Source organism: Pseudopodoces humilis, chromosome 23 (genome assembly GCF_049639895.1).
Source record: "Pseudopodoces humilis isolate 2021_Gansu_Grassland_sample_001 chromosome 23, ASM4963989v1, whole genome shotgun sequence".
NCBI lineage: Eukaryota > Metazoa > Chordata > Aves > Passeriformes > Paridae > Pseudopodoces > Pseudopodoces humilis.
In genome coordinates, this window is record NC_142222.1 from 7,818,154 (window position 1) to 7,840,265 (window position 22,112).

Below are 22,112 nucleotides of genomic sequence, written 5' to 3' on the forward strand. Positions count from 1 at the left end.
CCCGCTCCCGCCGCCCCCGCCGCCCCCGCCGCTCCCGCCGCTCCCGCGCAGCCTCGCCGGGGGAGGCAGCAGCGCCGCGCCCCAACCGCCCGCGGTAAGGAAAAGTTTTGGCCTCCCCTCCCCTCTTGACGGGTCCCCTCTCCATCCCCAGTCACGGCCCTGGGGGAGCCGCGGCCGGGGGCGTGCGGGGGTGGTATGTGCGATGGGGCGCAGGGGGATATTGAGGCTGGGGGAATGCTGGGGGGTGATAGGGCTGGGGGTGGCGGGGATAGGGTTAAGGGTTGCAAGGGGGCATCAAGATTCGGGGGATGATCGGGAGTTTTAGGGCTGGAGGTGTGCAGGGGAGCTCTAGGGATCCTGGGGGAGGGTGGTGCTGAGGGATGCAGCGCAGGACGTTAGGGCTCGGGGTGAGTGCTGCGAGATGCAGAGGGGCAGCAGGGCTGCTGTAGGGGTGATGCGGCTGCACGGGTGCTGAACCACGGCAAGGCACGGGGGATGTCAGTGGGCAGTGGGGTTGCTGGGGGGATGATAGAGGTTGAGGGGAGCAGTCGGGCGGGGGGGCATGCTGGGCTCTTCAGGGCTGAGGGATGCTGGGGGCAATAGGGCTGCTGGGGGGATGGTAGGGCTGGGGGATTCAGGGGGACATTAGGGCTGCTGGGGATTGATAGGGCTGTGGGAGGTGCAGTGTGGCATCAAGGCTTAGGGGGTGTTGGGGAGCAATAGGGTTGCTGAGGGGGATGCTGAGATTATTAGGGCTGGAGGGATGCTGGGGGAGGAATGCCAGGCTCATTAGTGTGGGAGAGTTCAGGCGGGTGATAGGAATACTGGGAGCTGATGGTGTTGGGGGATGCTGCAGGGCAGTAGTGCTGGGGGAGGGCATTAGGATTGGGGGGTGCTGCAGGGCAGTAGAGCTTGGGAGGAATTCTGGAGGTATTAGGGTTGGGAAGGATATTGAAGATCTAGGGCTTGGAGATGCTGGAGATACTAGAGCTGATGGGGGTATTGAGCTCATTAGGGCTGGTGGGGGGAATGCTGGCGTTGATGATGGGCCTTGGGATTGGTGGGGTCCATGGGGGCTGTGAGGGCATTAGGAGTTGGGGGTGATAGTGCTGCAGAGGGGGTGCAGAGAGCAGCAGAGCTGGGGAGCGCTGGGTAGGGGATGTCAGGCTGGCCCTCAGTGCGCAGCACCTCGGTGGTGGCCCACATCCTGAAGGCAGCTGCGGGACCACCACTTGCCCTGGTTGCGTTGGACGATGCCAGGCAGGAAGGGGAGCTGGAAGCAGGGCTCTGCCAGAGCTTGTCTCCTCTTTGCTGGTGTGGGGATTGGCAGCAGTGCTGCTGGAAATAGAAACACGGTGTTGAGCTGATGAAGCACTTGGGGCTTCATCTGGACTGGTCACTGGCCTTGTCACTGTGGCCTGAAGGAACAGGCATCCTCTACAGGGGCAAGGGGAGGATTTTTGTTGCCAAGGGATGAATGTGATAGGGAGAAAGTTGCTCCCTGACGAGGAGGTGCCCTTGTCCTTCCAGCGTGTGGGGCTGGCAGTGGGTTTATCTGGGATAAGCTGTAAATTGGAGTGATCCTATTAATGCATCTTGTGCAGGAGCGAGCCTTGGGCCCGGTGATGCTGTGCAGGTAATCCTGGGTGTTTGTGGTGGGCTCTGGGCACAACCAGGCGAGGGCACTTTGGGAGGTGATGGTGCCACTGAGCACCATGGCAGAGCCATGGCATTAGGTGCTGTGGGCACTTTGGGGTTGCTCACCCAGCCTGCTGCCACATCTGTCACCTGTCATTGTGCAGGCTGTGGATGTTGGAGACATCAGTGTGCAGCCTTGCTTAATGGGAGCCCTCAGCTTCAGGGTGTCTGCTCTTCGTGCTGCTCCCACTGAAGGACCACTGAAGGAAGTGCTGCAGCTGGGGAATAATTTTGTGGATGTGAGAGCCTTTAATTCCACAGAGCCCCCAACAATTCATCCATACCCATTAAACTGGTTGTTGCCCATCTGAGCCCACTGAATACCCTTCTGTGGGAACTGCTGCAGCACTCGTTCTGAAATGAGAAAGCAATATGGGGACCACCAGGATGAGACCTGACCCTGCTGGCAGCCAGCAGGGGCTGGGGTGCTGAAGGCCATGTCCCAGAGCCTGTGCTGCAGCCCCTGCAGGCGGAGCAGCAAGCCCTGGCACAGCAGCACGTGCTGCCATTGGAGCAATGTCAGCAGCCGGGCACGAGTCAGGATCGTGTGGCAGGGCGGTGCGGTTTTATGAACACCCGTGGGTCCCCTGCTCTTTAACCCTGCAGGGCCAGAGTCTCTGTGACCACCGGTGGCAGGGGCCACTAAGGGACAGGGTGCCCTGCCTTGGGGCTGTGCCACTGGTCTTCCCATGCACCCTGGCTCTCCAAGCTGGCATGGCCTCTCAAAGCCACATTTTTCGGGTGATGCCTGCCAGGGATGTATCTCCACTCTGTGGACAGGAGAAAGGATTGGGCAGCTGCCCTCACATGGTGCTTGCAGAAGCCAAGGAATGATGCCAGGGATATGCTCTTGTGGCCACTGCTGCCTGCTTCTGCTGTCCCTCCTGAGAGGGCTTTCCCATCTCTGGAGGAGCTGCTGGTGTTGCCACTGGTCGCTGCTCACACAGGTTTGCTAATGAGAAGCTGGGACAGGTGAGCAGGAAGCATGCTCAAGGACAACCTGGCTCTATCTGCCTGGATGAGACACAGTGCCCTTACTGGCAGACCAGCCCTTTCACGAGAACCTTGCATGTCCTTGCATGGGGCAGGAGGTGACAAGAAAGGTGGGCTTTGGGGCCAGCAAAGAGGGTACAGGTCTGGCTGTCCCACATGGTGTGCATCACATATAACTGGAGTGATGCCCTGCTTAAAGGAAGGAGAAAAACACTAAACCCCCAAAGTCCCAGTCCAAAACACGACCTCAGGCTACTGGAGTTAATGGGGGATTCCCGTCTGCTTCCCCCACAGGAAATAGCTCAGATTTTTTTTGGCAATTATCGATGCCCTGTACTTCCTTCAGGAATTTTGTCAGCATCACCCCAGCAGCCAAGCTGGAGGAATGCATAGGGACTCCAGCTAGATGTTTGCTGCAGGGCTGACCCCTGGGGTGGGTGCAGGGCTTGGTGCTGGCTGTGCCCATCTTGGGCAGTGGTATTGGGGCATGGTTATTCTGTGTGCTGCCAGCACCCATTTGCAGATGCCTGTGGTGAGTGGAGGTGGTGGTTCCTCATGGAAGAAAATGTATGAATGGATCCTGCTGCTCCAGAGTGACTGGGCTGAGGTGCCAGTGGTATGTGATGGTTTGGGGAAGGGGATGATGAGCAGGAGAGGGGCTGTGTTACTGTTCTTGCTTTGCTCCTCCAGCCACGTGTGTGGCTGTGTTAACACCTTACTGGTGATGACAAAACTTCTTCAAGGCTTTGAAGGGGGAGCAGAGGTTTGCCACTACCAGAGGCATTCTCAAGGACAGGGAGGAGGAGAGGAAAGGACCTATTGGGAGCCCCTCCCGAGATGGAGATAGCTATCTGTGAGCTAAATATGTGCTTATTGGCTCGTTCCTTGGGAAGAGCCCAGCTGGAAGCTATGGGGAAGGGCGTCTGGTGTCCATCTGGATTGTGGGGCTGGGGACAGAGCAGCCCTGGCTGGAGGTTTGCAGAGGAGGTGGCAGCACTTTGCAGACTGAAGTGAAGCTTCCCAGGACTTTGCTCTGCCTTGTGGCAGCCCTGTCCCTTCACAGGGCATGTACAGTTTACACTTCTTGAAATATTATCTTTAAAAAGCAGTCAAGAGCTGCAGGAAGCTGCAGGTGGGCTTTAGGAATTGTGGCCATGGGGATTTCTGGTTTACCATTTTGATACTTCATTTCTTGGTACAGCCCCCTTGGATAAATTTGCTTCAGTCCTGAAAGTGGTGGAGCAGTGGCCTGGGGTGTTTCTGCCAGAGAGACCCCCCCAAATCAGCTGGGGCATGTGAGACCACCTCATGTCCCATCCTGGCCCAGGAGCTGCTGCCAAACACCACCTTAGGAACTTACCTAGAGCACAGCAATGCTCTCCTTGCTGTGGGAGCAAGGAAAAGCATCCCTTGAGGTGGGATACTGTGGAGAAAAGCACTGGGTACATGGATCCCCTCCTCGGGAGCAGACTGTGCTGAGCAGTATTTACATTCATCCATGCAAACGGCTTCTGTTGGAGTTTCCTGGCTTCACATTGTCTTGTCTCTGCTCTGTGCTGGTCTAGCTGGTTTTAAAAGATGATTAATCTTGGTGGAATGAGTAGGGGACCGGCAAGGAGCATCACTGCTGCTGCATGGCCATGTGAACATCGTCGTCCTTTGCCAGTGTGTCCCTCCTCAAAGCCAGTCTCCACCTCTCTTATGAGGGCTGAGATGTCCATCTTCATTTTCTTTAAATCTCTAACATCAAACAGAGCAAGTGCCAGTGGGTAGGTTGGTGTGGACCCAGGATGGGTCCTAGAAATGTGCCATCTAGTACCCACCTGTGTGCCTGAGACTTCTGCCCCGGGAGATTGAAGAGACAAGCCCAGATGCCTCCTGCCCATGGGTGACATCCCCTATGGGGTGTGCTGGGGTCTGGCAGTGCCCTTGAGCCATCCAAGTGGGTGCAAAGGCTTGTGGTGAGCACCACAGATCTATTGTTGATCTGTTCCCACAGCCCCAAAGGCAGATTAAGACCTGGGAGCCCAGAGGGTGCTTTGAGGTATAGATCTCTCTGGAGATGGCTGGGAAGAAGACTGGTGTACAGTATGTTTTTAACCATTTTTAATTCTTGGATAATTTCTTGAACTGTTTGGTGATGTGTGTAGATGCTGGTTGCTGCCAGGGTTGTGTGTCCTGCTTGGCTTGGATGTACCTTGGAGGAGAAACCTCACTCTGCAATGGATTCACAGAGGTTGCACAGACTTACGTGCTTCTGAGAGAAAAACACAGTGCCTGGGCCTTCATGGCCAGCAGCAGCCTTTTCAGTCCCACCTCCAATCCCTGGATGAGGCAGGAGGGATACATGGGATCCTGACCTTGGGTTGTGCCAGTGGCCATATAGAAGCCCTTGGCTTCCTTCTCCCTTGCTAAAGAAAAAAAAAAGGCAAAATACAAACAAAAACCTTCAAAGCTTTTCAACAGGTAACTGTGGTTTGGAAGAACATAGAAGCAGTTGGTCTGGCTTAGGGAAAACTTATAGAGTAGGAGTCTTCCAGAGCAAGATGACACTGGTAAATGAAAACACTGCAGTGGGTGAGAAAAATCTCCATGGTTTTAAATGGTTGCTGTGCTGGAGGATGCTTCACCCACCTTTAAAGGGATGAGTGCATCTCTGTGCCCAGGTTTTGGCAGAGATCGCTGTCTTCAGCTCCAGCTGTGTCTGTGTGGATGTGTCTCCTGCCTGGGAAGGCACCTACTCCTCAGTGCCTGCGAGAGGTGACCTTGCCTTGAGGCACTGGCTGCCAGGTTGCTCATTTGCTGCTGGGCTCCAACCCGGTAGCACCAGAGGATTGGCTCTGGGCAGTGGAGACAGCTCTGGCCATCATACCAAGCTGGAGGTGTCTGCCTGGAGCTGGGCAGACCTCCCACGCTGACAGGACACACAGATGAAAGGGACAAACCCAGCCCTGCTGCTAATTAGCAGCAATCCTTATGCCAGATGTTAACCCTGTCCACTTCCTGGGGGCTCAGCGCCAGGAAGCGTCCATGGCACGTCAATGGCACGGTGACACCAGGACTGGTGCCAGTGAGGCAGGTGCTGCCCTCCCCTCCCTGCCCACTGCCAGGGAGTGCTGCAGGATGCTGGAAGGTTTTGGATGAGGCTTGAGACAAGCTGCAGGGCTGAGATCCCAGAGGGACATTGGTGATAAGGGTGGGGTTTTCCCTGGATGGGTGCTGCTTGGATTTTCACAAGAGGTACTGTAAAGGATGGGTTGCATTCATGGTGGATACTGAGCCCAGTGGGATGGGTATTTTGGCATGTCTCCCCTAGCACTGGTAGGATGAGGCTGTGCCCACTGTGGCTATGCTTTGGGATCTGTTTGAGGCTTCCACCAAAGCTACACTCCTTCCCACTGAGCTGGATTTCTGCCTGTTTCACTCCAGAGTAGGAGACAGGGATGGAAAAACCTGTAGGAAAATCAGGATTATGTCTCCCTAATTAGTAGGGGCCTGATTATAATTTCTTCCCAGAGCTCTGGTAATGATTAAATATGTGGGAATTATCTTTTATTATTTGTATTGCATTATTATTTAGAAGGCTGGGACCCTGTTTGCTGTGCAGACAGGGAATGACAGTCCTTGCCAGGAGGAACGCTGTCTCTGGCGTCCTGGTCTGGGTAGATTGGGGGTTGAGCTCTGTGTGCCCGTGGCATTACCCAAATTGCTACAGCAACTCCCCACCCCAGCACTTAAAAGAATTTAAAGCATTGAATTGTATGTCTTTTTGCTTGCATGTGACTCACATCTGTTTTAGTATGGGGAAAAAAGAAATTAGTGTATTACTGTGACCTCTAAAATTATGATTTACATAGAGATTTTAAATCACATATATATATATCTATGTTTTTCGCACCAGGATTGTCAAAACCCAGGCATTGGCCACTGCTTTTAGATGCTCTGGCTTTATTGTTGGAGGGCTACAATAAAGCAATCTTGTTAGGTAAACATAATGATGTTACGAGCCACCATCTGCTGAAGACCTGCTGCAGGGAGCAGTGGGAGCTGCCTGCTGTACTGCTGCTCCCCTGCTACTTCCTGCTGGCTGGTGTCAGATGTGTCCTAGGCGAAACACGAGTGGCTGGTATGGATGGAGAAAGGGCTTTTTCTTATGGCTTCCTCCCTCTTAATCAGCTGGGATATGAGCTGTGGAACCCTTCCAACTGGTGAGGAGCAATTCCCACTGGAGCATAGTGAGGCTGTTGAGGTGATGGCAGGGTCATCGGCAAGTTTCCCAAAAACCGGGCCACCACATTGCTGAGCTGTGGACACCCAGATATGTGGGAATGCTCTGGCCTCTGAGGACACCCCAAGATGCCACCAAGTCCCTGAGTCCCACAGAATCATCCTTGCTCCCACCTGAGCAGTGGGACGACACCATCCTGGTGGCAGCAGGGACCCCCATGCCCCTCTGGGTGCAGACTTGCAATCACTGGCATGAAGGATTGCACTTGGTCAGCAAAATATGTGAGGAACTTTGCTTGTTTAAAATGCCTTTGGGGGTTTGGGTCTTAAATAAACATCCTGGTTGGGGTTTAGGTTGGAGGTTTTCATCCTGGGAAAGGCAGGCGTGGGGGGAAGGGAGCTGCACCAGTGCCCCGAGCCTGCATGCACCTTCTGACAAAGTTAAAAATTGGCTTCATTAGAAGAAGATCACTGGAAATAAATTGCTCTGCACCCTTTAGGGGGAATCGCTGGGCTGTAATTTCATCTTGTCTTTCTGGGGAAAAATTCCCAGAAACCCTTTAAGTGAAATTACAGCATTTTACCCTCAGCTAGAGTTTGGTATTTTTGGCCCCCAAAATGTGTTTACCTCCGTATCTCCAGATGAAATTCATCCAGGATTTTGAGTCATGGAACCATAGAATGGCTTGGGTTGGAAGGAACATTAAAGATCATCATGTTCCAGCCCCCTGCCATGGACAGGGACACTTTCCACTGTCCCAGGTTGTTCCAAGCCTCATCCAACCTGGCCGTAGACACTTCCAGGGATGGGGCAGCCACAGCTTCTCTGGGCAGCCTATCCCATCAGAGGTGGGGGTTAGCTGGGGTTCACTGCATGTGCCAGTCCCCTGCCAGCCCTGCCCCACAGCTCCTTGGTAGATGCCAGGCTGGAAAAGGACCATGCTGGGCATCAGGACCCTTGTGGAACAGCATGGGCCAAGCAGTGCCCCAGTGCTGTTACTACAGATCCACAGGCAGAGGTGAGTGGGTGGTGACCTTTAACAGGACATTAAACATGTATTCAACCTGTCAGAATTAGTGTCAGGCTGGTTTAGTTTTTCCTGTTTGTTTGTTTAAATTAAAGGGGAGAAAAAAGACATTTAAGAGGGACAAGCATGACTGGTGTCATGAGCTGATCAACCTGATGCATCCCTTCCCATATGAGCCCTCAGAGTGAAGACCTGGCTCTGGGATGGACCCAGCATCCCCCTGTGCCCTTCCCACAGCTCCTTGCTGGATCCTGCTGCATCCATTCCTCCACCTTCATCTGTGCCCCTCAAATACTTATTGGTTAGGTGGGCTAATTTTTCCTCCCACCTGTCTAAAGGTTTATTCCTTTGGAGGATGGAAAAGTGAGATCAGCCCCTCACTGGTGCTGTCTTCCCACAGCCGCCCACCACCTTCCCTGTCTGAAGATTATGTGCTCTCTTGAAAACTTCTTTGTTTCCCCACATTTTCTGTTGTAATTTATGTACGATACCATTGCTTGTTGAAAAACAAGTTCTTTATCTCTGTGGGAATTACACCTGCAGAAATCCAGCCCTATTGCTGCCTGCATGAGGCTCTACATGATAAAAGACAAGTCCAGCACCACTCCTCTAATGCAAATGTTTCCTCTATTTTCACATCTGGCAAGGGTGATGCTTGGCTCCCCTCTGCACCTCACCTCAGTGCTCTCTGAACACCAGCTGCTTGGGTTGGGGCTTGAACCCAAATAAATTTTTCCCCCCCCTTTATTTATTTCTCTCTCCCCTAGCAGCATAGAGTCCTTGAATATATTTTTTCTCCTTTTGGTTAATTTTTTTTATTTTTTTCTGCCGGCAGAATGCATATTTCAACACTTGCTGACCTTTGGGTGCACCATGGACCATGGTGCCGATGGACAGAGCAGAGAGTGTGTGTCCCACAGGGCCTGGGGTGCCTGTGGTCAAGGCTGGCAGTGCACTCCTGGAAAGGGCTATTTTTAACTGCTGGGCTGCCATCAATGCACTTGAGCACGTAGGCGTCCTTTATTATTTTAAACATGATCATTCAAAACAATGTGGAATTGTCTCTGCTGTGGGGAACTGCTCTGGATGCTGCAGAATATGGCTTTTGCTGTTGTGGGGTCTCATCTCTGTCCAGACTGGATGGACTTTGCTGTGGCATTGTCCCCATGGGGCATGGAAGCTGGTGCCTGTTGGCAGCTTGAGCTGGCACTTTGGAAGGTGCAAGACCAGAAGAGCAGAAGGGTTAGGGTTAGGGTTAGGGTTAGGGTTAGGGTTAGGGTTAGGGTTAACCCTAGAAGGGAAAATGTCTCCTACCAGGGCTGCAGGTGAGGAGAGCAGCAGGAGGGTGACTCTTCCTAGCTCTGGCTGATGACTTGCTTGTGCTACATGTGCTGCCCCACATCCCCATGGCTCCCAAAACTGTAAGTGGCAGCCACTGGTGTATACAACATTGCTTGTCTGTGAGCCAGTACATGTTTCTGGGGTCTCTCTTCTTCCTCCTCCCCATAACACTGTTTGTGCCTGGATCTGGCTCAAGGGTGCCAAGCTGAGTTTATACCCTCAACATGTGCTCTCTGCCTGAAAGCCATTGTGACACCTATGGAAAACCTCCCAGCAAACACCATTCCTCTCAACCCTGTGTGCTGTGGGTGTGCTCCCCTCTTTACTAACCCACTTTTCCCAGTGATGCCATGACAGGCATTTAAGCCCAGAACCTTCCTTCCCAGTATGGATTTTGCTTTCTGCTTGAGTCTGTGTAGTGCCACTGGTATTTGGAGTAGCTTAAAGGATGCTGTAGAGACAGGCTGCCACTCTGGAGTGCTTTGTGTCCTCAGTAGCAAGGCAATGGACATGGCGGAAGGTGTTCATGGGGATGGAGCAGTATCTCTCCTTGGAGGTGCTGATATCCAGGGGGGCTGGTGGTTTGGGGCTGTAAGAAACACTCCTTGAAGATGCTGGAGAGATGCAGGATCATACTCAGCTCCTGGGAAAAGCCTCTTCAGGGTGGCTGGGCTGGTTTCTCATCCCAGTCCCAAATCACTGGCCCTGGGTTGAGGTTAAGGTACTTCTTTCCATCTTGAGGAAAAACAGCATTTTGTTTTGAATCGGTTTTTGGGGCTCTGTCTGGGTCAACAGGTTATCAGAGGATGAAGCAGAGTGGCTGAAATAAATCCTATTTAAATATTTACCTGTCCACTATGAAGTAGTTCTGCGTTTACCTGCTCTGGCTGCATGTGGAGTGAAGAGCTGTGCTGAGTGCTCACCTGCTCCCTGGGCACAGCATTTGCATCCTTGCTGCACCCCTTACCTAATTACTTCCCACCCATTTAAGAGGAACTGATTGAGAAATGAATTCACAATCCCAAGGGCCCAAATGTAGATGCTGTGATCGCTGTGGAGTGGGGATGGATGAGGGTGAGTGTGCTGCTTCCTGCACTTTTGGCTGCAGCAAGGGGTAATTAGGGGTTTTTGGTGTCAGGGTGATTTCATGTTCGAAAATTCTCATTTTTTATCGGTTCCTACAGGTTTTGTAGCATATGAGGCTGCGTGGGTCTTGACAGGGTTTGGGTCTGTGCTCAGCAATGTCCTGAACTGGGGTGATGGAGAGGCTGAGTTGGTCTCTGGTACATCCCCTCATTGCCCACCCCATGGATGATCACATTAGAGGGTTCCCATTTTCCAACTCAACATGCCTGTTTACAAAAACTAAGCTGTGAACCCTAAAAATAAGCCATATGCTCTCTGCCTTCCCTGTCACAAGGTGGATTTCCTTTACCCAGCCCCCAAAATCTCTTTTTTTGAGACCCACCCTCCGTGGTATAACATCTCATGGAAGTATCACCAACCAGCAGCTAAGTCGGCATCAAGCCACCTCTCACACACACTCCCATGGTTTCATGATGCAGATATATTTATTTTCTGTTATTTATGAGGTGCCTGAGCCAAGCTCCTCGTTTGCCTGGAGGCAAGGAACTGGGGTGCCTTATGGCATCTTTGGCACCCCAATCCTGCCCTGGGCACCCCAGGAGGTGGTGGGTGCTGGACCTTGGGTGCTTATTTCCCTGCCCTTGCATCTAAAGTAGGCTCTCTGAATTTGGGACGCTGCTTTGTCGGGCGCCAGAGCTGCCGATTAAGGGAAACGTGCCACAAGGCAGGTTTGCTTTGCAGGATTAAAAGCAAATAAATATTTATGCATTATGCAAAGCAGCTCTGATAAGATATGTGTGTCATTGGGAATTTGAAGCAGTTTCAACTTGGCCCTGAGATGAAGGGGTGTGTGTGTTGATGTGGTATGGGGGCTTAAAGGGACGTTTCTTCTCCTGCTGCAGAAAAATAAAAATAGAGAGAGAAAAACAAGGGGTTTCTTGCTTCTTGGGCTGCTCTGGTCTTGGGTTTCAGCATCTCCTGCATCCTTATGTCTTTAGCTGCAAAAATGGAGAAGAGCCAGAGAGAGAGAGAGCAGTGCAGGCAGTATTTTGGATGCAAATATAATGCTGGCCCTGCTCCTAATATTCACTGTGTTTACATGTAAATGCAAACAACTGTTGACTTAGTTTCAATAGATAATGTATTTCATAACACAATGGAAATGAGAATTAAGCTGGAATTTAGCAGGAGGGAACATGTGTTTCTGCAAGACCTTGGGCTCTGCTGGCCCCATGGTATTGGGGGACACCTCTGCCAATGGTTTCCCTGGCTAATCCTTTCCAAAACAGTGTGAGTAGGACAAGGGCGGGGCTGGGTGGCTGCAGGTTCAGGGAGCTGAGCTGACCCACTGGTGAACAGGGGTTCCTGGGGCTGGGGCTCATCTGGGCCAGTTTCTTCCTGGGAAAGAAGGGCCTTGTGTGCTCTAGGGTGGGTCAAGGTGTCAGGGAAGGGAAATGCTGTCCCAAGCTGCCGTGTTCAAGCCTGAGTGATGACAAGTCCTGGGAAGGAGGAGGTATCAACAGCTACGTCACCTTGTCCCGAAGTGACTCCAAGCAGAAACACGTGGGAGAGGACCTGGCTTGTTTTCGGGCCATATCCTGGCCAGCCCCAAGCCATCCTCGCAGGGCTCCCTGGGGCCAGCCCAGGCAGCCTTTGAGTCAGGGCTGTGATCAGAGCCACTCCCACTGCATCTGCCCTGGGCTGGCACACTCCGCACCCCACTGCAGTCCAAATCCCTCTGAGAGCACCAGGTGAGACCCTGGCACCACAGCAAACCCCTCAAGATGCTGTGCTGTCCTGCCCAGGTGAAGGCACCGATGGCTACACACAGCTCCTCAGAGCCCCCAGAGGCAGAGGTGTTGCTGGGGGGATTGCAACCAGCAGCTGTCCCTGGATGTGTGTCTGTCCCATCCATCTGTCCCTGTCCCTGGCTAGCTGCCATCAGCACAGCAAGGCTTATGGTGCTCAGCGTTAAAAACAGCCAAGCCTTTGTGAATGTGGGGGTAATTTTGCGGTGTGCACCCAAGATGTGTTAGGCATTGGAGAATGTCCCCACAGGAGCTGTGGGGATGGTCACAGTGGTGGGGACAGCTTGGCTGGAGGTGGCATGGCCCCAGCAGCCAGTGGGGTCTCTTGAGCTGCAAAGCAGGACCTGCTGTTGCTATCCCAGCTGGGATTTGCTCGGGACTGGCACCCACAGCCGTTTGTTTGGGTCAGCAGTGATACTGAGCCTTGACAGTCCTGCAGCACCGGTGGGGTTTGCAGGTTTTGGGGCTGGTGTCATGGCCAGAGGCTGCCTGGGGAGGAAATGGGGATCCTGGCTGGCGGCACCGTCAGTACCTGCCTCGCTTGATGGGTCATACCAGGGCGGGTGCGTGCTTGGCTTCACCCAACACTCCTCCATGGCACTGTGAGTCACCTGCCCTGTGCAGGATGCCCAGTTCTGGGCAGCCACTGAGGCTGTGGGTGTTGAGGAGCCTCTACACACGTGCTCCCAGCTGTGGGGTTGGGATGACCCAGCACCTGCTCTCACCTTTGTGACTCATCCCATAAAATAAAATAAGGGAGAAGGGAGTGGGGAGCAGACAGGAGTGGGAGACTCAGGGCATTGGATGCTCCCATCTCTGAGCCTTCTTTCATCTCTTTAAAAAGCCATTTTATTTTTTTTTTAATGAGTTTATTTATGTAGCCAGCCTGGATTAGCAAACAGCCCATCCTGTAACACATGGAATACTCGGTACTGAGACACCAGTAACCAGAGAGAAATACTAGAGATAAAATTAAACATAACGAGATTATGTGGTATCTCTCTGTCAGGGACCACCTTACGCAGAGCAAACTAATTGCCTGTGCAGAGCAGAAAGTGGGTGATGAGCAGTGTCTGGGAGCTAGGGAGGGGCTGGTGCCGTCAACAGCAGCTTTGCAAAAGAAAAAAGCATTTGGGTTGAGTGCTGAGGAGCAAGATGAGGAGTCCAACAGCATTTGGGGGCCTGGGATGGAGTATCTTCTTCTCAGCCCTTGTGGACTCATTGCTCCCAGCAAAGAGTTGCTGCTGCTAGGTTATTGTATATTTTCAGTTTGAGTAGCCTTTTGCTAAATCATAATTAATAATATAGTAATAAATTAATTAATAATCTGGAGCAGTGTCTGGTTCGATGGACAAGGTGGACATGCCATTTGAGGCAAGAGCCAGGATAGGGCATTGAGCACTGTTCAGAGAAAGCAAACCCCCTACCAGGTGTGGGGCCAGGGCTGCAACACCAGGAGCATCATATATATGGGATTTTTCTGTAATTTAGTGGGGAGAAAAAATATCTTAAAAAAGCAAAAAAACATGTGTCTGTGTAATATAAAATTCAAGTTAGGCTCTTAGTGATTTCATGGAAAACAACAGGCTTTTTATATTGGCTCTTGGGGTAGGAGGAGAGCAGGCTAGAATAAAGATTTACAGTCTTTGGGAGATTAAAGGCCCTTGGTACATTGTTCAAATACCACGAGATTAGTTTCCAAGGAGACGGATACCAGTTGCCATAGGCACCGGGGGCCAGGAATTAGGATTGCGATTTTTTATCCTGATCACGCAACCAGTAGCTGAATGCTGTTAAAACTGGGCTTTAAATAACCCCAGTGTTAGTGTATACACTGCCAAACCACAGGCAGGGAACAGAGTCTGCCTGCCTTCCCCCTGCACCAGCACCCACTCAGGCATGCAACGTGGGACCCAAGTGTTGATGGAGGGGTGCAGGGGGGTACAGGGCTGGGAACCCAGGTTGGTGCAATCCCAAGACCTGCCTTGCAGGTTATCCTATGGCTTCTGAGTTCATTTCACCTCATTTTTTCACTGGGCAAGGGATTGCCAGAATCTTCTTGCAATAACCAGCAGTCATGGTGGTGCAGGAGCTGAGGGATCATCACAGATTCATGGAATCATGTGGTTTGAAAGGGGCCTTAAAGGTCATCCAGTTCCTCCCCCACCCCTGACATGGGCAAGGACACCCTCCACTAGACCACTGGGATGTACCAAGGGGTAGAATTATCAGCCTGCTAATTTTGGCTTCCCCATGCCACTTGCTTCTGGGAAGTGCAACCTGAGCCCTGGCGTTTGAGGCGCCGGATCTGCGTCTCTCCTTCTAGGAACTGCCAAGCAGTGTGCTTTGGTACAGGAAGGGGTGCTGAGCTCCCTGATTCAGGCAGAGCTTTGGGGCTGGCCATCCCCCTGGGGAGGGAGGCTTAGCTCTGGGAGCTGTGCAGGCACCCAGGTCCCTGTGTCTGGGTGGTTCTGATCACCCACCAGTCACCATGAAGCTCATCTTGGCCCCACCCAAACATTCATGCAGGGCTGCCGGGGCAGGATCCAGCTTTCCATGCGTGGTGCTTTCAGCATCCCTCCCTGCTGTAGTGGGAATGATCCAATTAACACTTTTTTCTCCCTTGTTTTTCTTTAAAATTTCTTTAATAAGTGAAGAAGCAGTTGCTGGAAGCAAGAGCTTCTGCGCCTGCCTGCCGTGAGATTGCAGCGTGGAAACTTGTCTAGAGCTGAAAGCAGTGCTGCTGGAGCTCCACAGGCAGAGTGATTCCCCAGCAGCTGCCATGCCATGGAAGTGTTTATCCTGGGGGAGATGAGATACAGCCTCTGAAGGGCACTTGATCCTCTTCTATCTCTCTTTGCACCAGACAGAAGCCTACTGTAATTTTACTATACTATATTAAGGTATGCACCTAGGCTAGGCTTAAGGAAATCAAGGTGGCAGCAGAATGCAATGCCTTGGTTGGATTCCTGTGGTAGACACTTTTCCCTGTGGGAGCCCCCAGTTTGCTTTTTGCTTCTTTTATAAATGGGACTAAACCACAGCAGGTGCCAGATTATCCAGGGAAGCGAATCCGAGGCAGTGATGCTGGTGAATGCTGTGGTGCCGGTGTCTGTGTGAGGAGGTTTTCCAGCAGGTGCCTTGGGATTTGTGGGTAAAATAAAACAGGGAGGGAGGTGTTTGATCATGAGAGTTTGCTCTGCCCTGTACTACCCACTTGGAAGGAAACAGGCAGGGGAGATAGAGGGTTTGGGAGAGCCAACAGAGGAAGCGAGGCAGGAGCTACTACACCAAGCAGTGCCTGCAATCCTCACTGTGCTGGTCACTGTCACTGGCCCAGACTGCACCAGAGGGTGTTTGCCCCCCAGCTCTGCTGCTTTCAGTCTTTGGAGAAAGGTGTCACCTTTAAAAGCTGGTATCAGCTTGATACCTTTCAATCCTGGAAAAGCTGGCAGCCCAGGGCTTGGACAGGAGCACTCTTTGCTGGGCTAAGAACTGGCTGGGCCCAGAGAGTGCTGTTTGGTATTTGAGAGTTATATTTGTAGGACACAGTAGACCAGCAGGAAAAAAACAAATTAATTAGTTTAAACCAAGTATGTTTTAGGCCAGTTTGGACAGGGCTTTGAGCACCTGGTCTTGCAGAAAGTGTCTCTGCCCATGGAAGGGGATTGGAACGTGATGGACTTTTAAGGTCCCTTACAAACCAAACGATTCCATAGTTCTGTGGTTCAGTATTGGTAGCAAAAACCCCAGTACTGGTAGAAGTCAGTGTAACAAGCAGCAATTGTGAGATGTGCTCCATCCCCCCTGGGCATTTAGTTGTTCCCATCTCACAGCATCTCCCACTCTGCACTGGGTTTGGCCCTGGGTAATTCCCAAAAAAGGGTCATTGAATTGCCTTTTTTTTGCTGGCAAGGGTGACCCAGAGGAGTGAAAGTATGGGGTGAGCCAGTAATTGAGTCCAGATTTGCAAGTCCTGGATAAATGTTCAGCTTCCCTTGCGGAATGAGATTTTGGGGATTTACGCTGTATCAGGCACAGCAGGGTGAGGGGCAAGGGGAGGATGGTGGTGGAGGCTCCGTTTCAAGGACCATGGCAGTGTGGAAACACCAGCTCAGTTAATAAATAAGATGCTGTTGCTTCTGCCTGACATGGGGTTGAAAATCACTGTAAGACTTTGGAAGATAAGGAAGAAGGGGGATGAAAACTCTCCCATTCTTAGCACTGGGAGTACCCTGCAAGTTCACTTTGCATGGGCCAGGGGCATGCTGTGCGAGTTGCTGGATCACATCAACCCCCTCTACTTCTAATAGGACCTGTTTATCATTTGAGGGGTATAATAAAAGCTTTCTGGCAAGAAATCTCCTTTGGGGGGTTGTCACTGGCTTACTGGTGGGGTTTTTTTTTTGACTGTTTTGTTAGCTGCATGGGATTTGGAAATGGTGATGTGGTTGGAGGATGTTTATCTTGGTGAGATGGAAACATTAGAGGGACTGGTGAGGGGATGTGCCTCCTGTGGGTGCAGGCCTGGGGGGGCCCTGGCCCATTCCACAGGAGTTCATGAGCCTCCCAACTGTGCCTGGTTTATCCTTTGCTGCAGCACAGGTGATTCATGAGTGAAACTGCCCCAGGGAAAGTTTCTAATCTTTCCCAGGATTATCAAGGGAGATGTTGTAAGAGCCAAGCAGGAGATGACATCCTGTGCCAGCTGTTGCACAGCACCCTGTTCCCCTGAGATTACTTTGTGGATGAGAAATAATTAAAAAATAATAAAATTTGATAATTAAAAAAAAAAACCTAAAAATGTAAAAACAATCTGCAAAAAATGTTTGTTTTGACCCCGTGGCAGTGGTGTGATGGTCCCTGAGCCAACCTTTGCTCCTGGGGTTGAGACTGAGTTTGCAGAGGTGTGATGGGGCTGTACCTGGAGCAGGACCCCTGTGGAAGGTGACATTAACCCTTTGGTGGTGTCCCAGGGAGGGATTTCAGTAGGACAGGCACATGGAGCCCCAGGAGGTGGGGCAGGCTGCTCTGCACCCATCCTACCCACCTTGCTCCCTGTTGCCAGCCCAAACTGCTGCAAGAATGGTTTACCCTAGTTTTCCTAAAGAGTTTCCCTTTAATTAGACAAACAACTTCAAGCCTTATGTCTTAATTTGATTTAAATAAGCCTAGCACTTGCTAGTGAAGTTTTTTTTCCTCCCTTTTATTCCACCCTTTTGCAAATCCACTGTCATGCTCTTTGTGACCACAAATGATTAAAAGCTTTACTGGAATATTGTCCCCCCCATCCCTTAAAATCCCGTTGTGTTACTTGGGTCATCTTTTTGTTATGCTTTGGGGTTTTTTTCTTGTTGAGTGATTCTTGCTTTTACTTATTAAACAATCAGCCAGGGGAAAAGGATTATTTTTGTCCTGGTCTCCTGCAGGATAGGAAGGGGATGCAGGGACCCTGCCCCACTTCCCATTGATGTTATCCCTGTCTTTCCTATTGGTTCCCTCTCTGCAGCCAGATCCAGCTTGTGGCTTTGCTTTTTGCAGCCAAGAGAGGAGCATCTCTTCCCTGGAAGTGCTGATTCCTGTGGGAGGCCGTGGCTGAGCAGGTTGGTGCAGCTAGAGCTCTCTAAGTAGATGCAACCAGCCCCACCAAGGCAGGGACTGGTTCTCCAAAATGCTGCTAGAAGGCAACAGAATGTCCATGTCATAGCAGCTATATTTCATAATAAATAGGGCATTCAGAAACATGTATGGGCATCATGTATGGAATCTCAAGTTCCCTGCAGAGCTGTGCTTAGGAAGCAGCTGCGGAGCTTGCAGATGAAATGGGCTCTAGTCTGTCTGTCTATCCACCCATACGTGCACAGACTGCAGGGCTGGAGCAAGGCAGATTGCTTCCTGGTGTTGCTGCAGCTTCTTGTGAAGCTGGAGGTGCCTGGCAGAGACCTGTCCCCAACATGGGGACACCAAGGGTGTGTGCCCAGCTGCAAGACCATATGTTTAGTTTCCTGCTTTATTTTCCAAGCTGATGACTGGTTAGGCCAGGTTCTTTCCCTCCCAAGATCATAATGGAGATGTCCATCAGCTTTGTTAGAAAGTGTCAGATGGGTGGAAAAGGATTTTCCTGGGTGACTGTTAGTGTGGCTGCGGTTCCAGCTCTGCCATCTGCAGGTGCCAGTGGAGCCCCAGCACTGCTTAGCTGCTTTCAAGACCTGGCAACAGCTCTTGGGGGGCACATCCAGAGCAGTTCCCGAAATTCAGTCATTATTGTTTAATGGGATTTGTCTCCCCTCTTCATTAGCTTGTTGCAGACCCTTATAAAAGTTTGCCTGGAGAAGCTGTGGCTGTCCCATCCAGGATGGGTTTCAAGGCCGGGTTGGTCGGGGCTTGGAGCAACCTGGGATAGTGGAAGGTGTCCCTGCCCATGGCAGGGGATTGGAATGAGATGACCTTAAGGTTCCTTCCAACCCAAACTGTTCTGTGATTCTTTCATAACGTGTGTGCTCAGGCACCTGCAGAGATGCCAGTGTGGGGGAGCTTGTTATTTTGGGCCAAACCTCACCATTTCCCCAGTTTCATGGGGCAGCACAGCTTTGCTTTGCATTCAAATTCCTTCTCCTTGGACACAGGTGCAAACTAGGGCAGGAAGGTGAATTTGGGGATTTGCTGTTGCCCGTAACCCATGTTTTCAGTGAGGCTGAGTAGCTTTGGTTATCGACTGAGTGGCAAATTGAGTTATGTGCAGGCAGCTTCATTCATATTCCCCGCCTTCTGCCCATCCAGCCTTGTTAGGGATTCTCTAGCCTCTTTCGTCCATTTACAAGCACATGATTTATGATCTGGTTCAAGTGGCTTATGAGCTAACTTGCCTCCCTTTACTCACAGGATTAAAGCAGGGCTGCCCTCCAGATGGAGGGGCAATAGCTGGGAGGGGTGTGTTGGGTGCTGGGGGGCGATGCTGTCTCAAGTGTGGGTGTCCCAGCATGGCTGAGACCTTGCTGAGTTTCCCTGCAGCACTGGCATTACCATGAGTTGAGATGGGACACGGACACTGAGGTGCAGAAGCCTGATGCTGTCATTCACTTGTAGCTGGGTCACAGCATTTTTCCCCATTTGGCCATGAGGGATGGAGATTCTGGGGCTGAGCCTCTTTTCAGATGTGTGGTCCCTTCACACCACCTCATCCTGTTCCTCCTGACACCAAGAGCTGCAGAGTGGGGTGATTTCATTAGGGAATCCCTTGCCATGAGCTGCATCTCTCTCTTGGGGTGAGAGTCAACGCTGTGACTTTGGCCTGTTTCAGGGACACTTTTGGGTGGCAGGCTCTCCTCTTGCCCAGGATTTAGAGCAGGAGGCACAAGGACAGTCAGCACGGTGTCTTGGTGGGGACAGAGCCATCACCCCCTGCTCACAGCTGCCACCAGAGCTTGGGCACAGGAGTGCTCCGTGTCAGCACCACATGCCCCAGCTTGTGTGGCCACAGGCTGCACATCTGGGGTGTCCCACCATGCAGCTGGTCCCTGTGCAGTGGTGGCATCTCCTCGATGGTGAGCTCCAAATGCAGAGATGATCACACACAGCATCGGCTCCAGGGTTTGATTCAGCAGCTTCTCCAGTCTTCTGCCTTTAGCAGAGGACTCGTGGGGACTGTGGGCTTCAGGCAGCTGTGGCCTCTGTGCGTGCCTCAGTTTCCCCTGTGCACCTGTGCCAGCATTGCTCCCATAGCACACGATGGTAGTGAGGCTTCTGTGGTGATGCTCAGCTCCAGCTCTCTGTTAGTAACAGTGATGCATAGCTCTTTTACTTTTTTCTATTTTCAGGTGAATATGGCCTTGGCAGGGAAGCCTTTAGATGTGACACTCACCACCTCCAGAGCTGACCAATGGAATATGGTTTTTCCCCAGAGAGATGAAATCATCACCAGCTTAGTGTCTGCCTTAGACTCCATGGTAAGAGGCCAGTGGCACCCCTGTCCCCATCCCCCTCCCTCCTTTGGCCTCCATTTAGCAAGGCTGTCTGGGTGCAGGGCTGGCACAGGATGCCTGGTGAGCTCATTCCGCTCTCCTCTGCTGCTGGAAAGCCCAGGGAGCTGCTGAGAAATAAAAACCCTTTCCTACCCTGACAGCCGTAAGGATCATAAAGTCAGCACAAGTTAATCTCAGATGTGTATTGTTTTCCCATTAATATTTATGTTGGTATCAACTGGCTGTAGGGTGGTTGGCTTTTTTTTTCCTTGCTGTTTTACCAATGTTACCGTGAGCATTTACACAACAGCAGAACAATGGCTTTTTATCTCTGAGAACAAAGAAAATAACTTTCATATCTTTTGACGCAGAATTCCCAGTGGAAACCTTGCCTAAGTCAGCCGTGCTTACATAAACAAGATAACTGTCTGGATTAAGTCTCGTGGACCAGAGCTAATCTTATTTTTAACTGTGAATGTGATCAAGAAGGGAAAGCGGATGTGTAGTAACAAATGTCTAATGCAATGAGATGTGCTAAATAGCTCTCTCTTTTTAAAGTCAAGTCATATGTAATGCACTTATCTAGGATATGTTTTCCTCTCTATGCGGGTAGAGGTTTTTTCATTAATACCAATTTCCTTCTCTTTGACATCACCACCCCACTAAGGAGCAGGTTCCCTGGAGCCTGCACACCCCAAGCAGCTTTGATGATTTATATCCATGCCATCCTGTACAGCAAATTATGTTGCCATAGTTTGGCTTCTTAACGAATATACATTATTATGCAGTCCTTGTTAGGTGCTTACACTGGGGCCAGGGAGGCAAGCTCCTGAAATTCAGCCTTTATCCCAGCACTTCCCCAATGGCAAGCTCTGTGCTCACTGAAACCTCAGGCCTGTGTGCCTGTTAAATAAACCTCAGGGCCATGTGCATGTCACCAAGCAGGCTTAGGGCTTGGATTTGTTCTGCATCCAAATCTCACCTTAGTTTTTGTGTTTGATTTTTGAGCGTTGGGCTTTTTGAGCAAAATACTTGTCTTTGCCACTGGGTTTTGAAAGGAGGTTTCTTAAAAATATCTGTTTTGTGGGATTTGATTCAATGCCTCCTCAAAGCAGGTTAGCAGGAGGTAAAATGGCCTAGAAGCTGGTTTAAGCCCACACAAGTGAAGTTCATTTTATGTGTGTGCAGGGAGCTGGAGGTAGCTTAGGGATTGGTCCATGTAACCCCCCTGCTCTCCTGCTCCCTCCCTGCCTGCCAGCATCCTCCAACTCCTCTGTGGGGTTGTTGATGTGTCTAACCAGGGCTGATGATGGGAAAATCCCCCCTTTTATACCCATTTAAATCATGACCTGGGGATAGCATCTTCCTAGCACCAGTGCTGTAGCTATAGGAATATGAAGATATTCCTATAATATATAGTTTATATATAATATAAACTATAATATGACTAACCAGTGCAGTTAGGCTACTGGCACTAACGATTATAATATAAAAAATACTAATAAAAATGCATCTACATGTGTATTATGTAGAGCAGGAAGGGCATGTTACATAAAATGGATTAATGGAAGAAGTTTTTTCCATCTCTTTATTTTTTTGCATAACTGTACAAGAAGAATCATTCAGCTAATCTGGACTTTGACCATATTAGTGTTCTGCAGCTGAAATAAGATTCCTGTGTTCCTTATTCCATTAGAGCTGGTAGAAAAATGCAAATTGTTATCAGTTGTGGTGTGGGTTTTTTGTTAGATTTTTTTTTACAGGAACGTTTTCTTTTAAAGAAATGCAATAAAATGTTTATTTTTAGGATAGCAAAAAGTGAACTAAAATGATGGGTAAATAGTTCTTGTTTTCCAGCTGGATATTTTTGTAGAGCTGTAAAGTCACCGAAATTTTTAGGGGATGTCATAAACCCATGAAATTCTGACATAAACCAGAACGCTGCTTTTGATGGAAGAACCTTACGATGG

General features: G+C 50.7%; 1 protein-coding gene across 9 annotated transcripts in view; it reads left to right on the forward strand.

Annotated features, from left to right (window-relative positions):
* Window positions 1-22,112, forward strand: part of GTF2IRD1 (GTF2I repeat domain containing 1) — a 61,354-nt gene continuing 39,242 nt past the window's right edge. For 8 of the 9 annotated variants that reach the window (XM_088066102.1, XM_014254879.2, XM_088066104.1 and 5 more), the window contains exons 1-3: window positions 1-94; window positions 17,691-17,784; window positions 19,999-20,127. In XM_088066102.1, the coding sequence (XP_087922228.1) occupies window positions 20,005-20,127 (123 nt within the window). In that variant the 5' untranslated portion in view covers window positions 1-94; window positions 17,691-17,784; window positions 19,999-20,004. The remainder of the gene's footprint in view (window positions 95-17,690; window positions 17,785-19,998; window positions 20,128-22,112) is intronic. The other variant, XM_014254876.2, reaches the window with a different exon arrangement.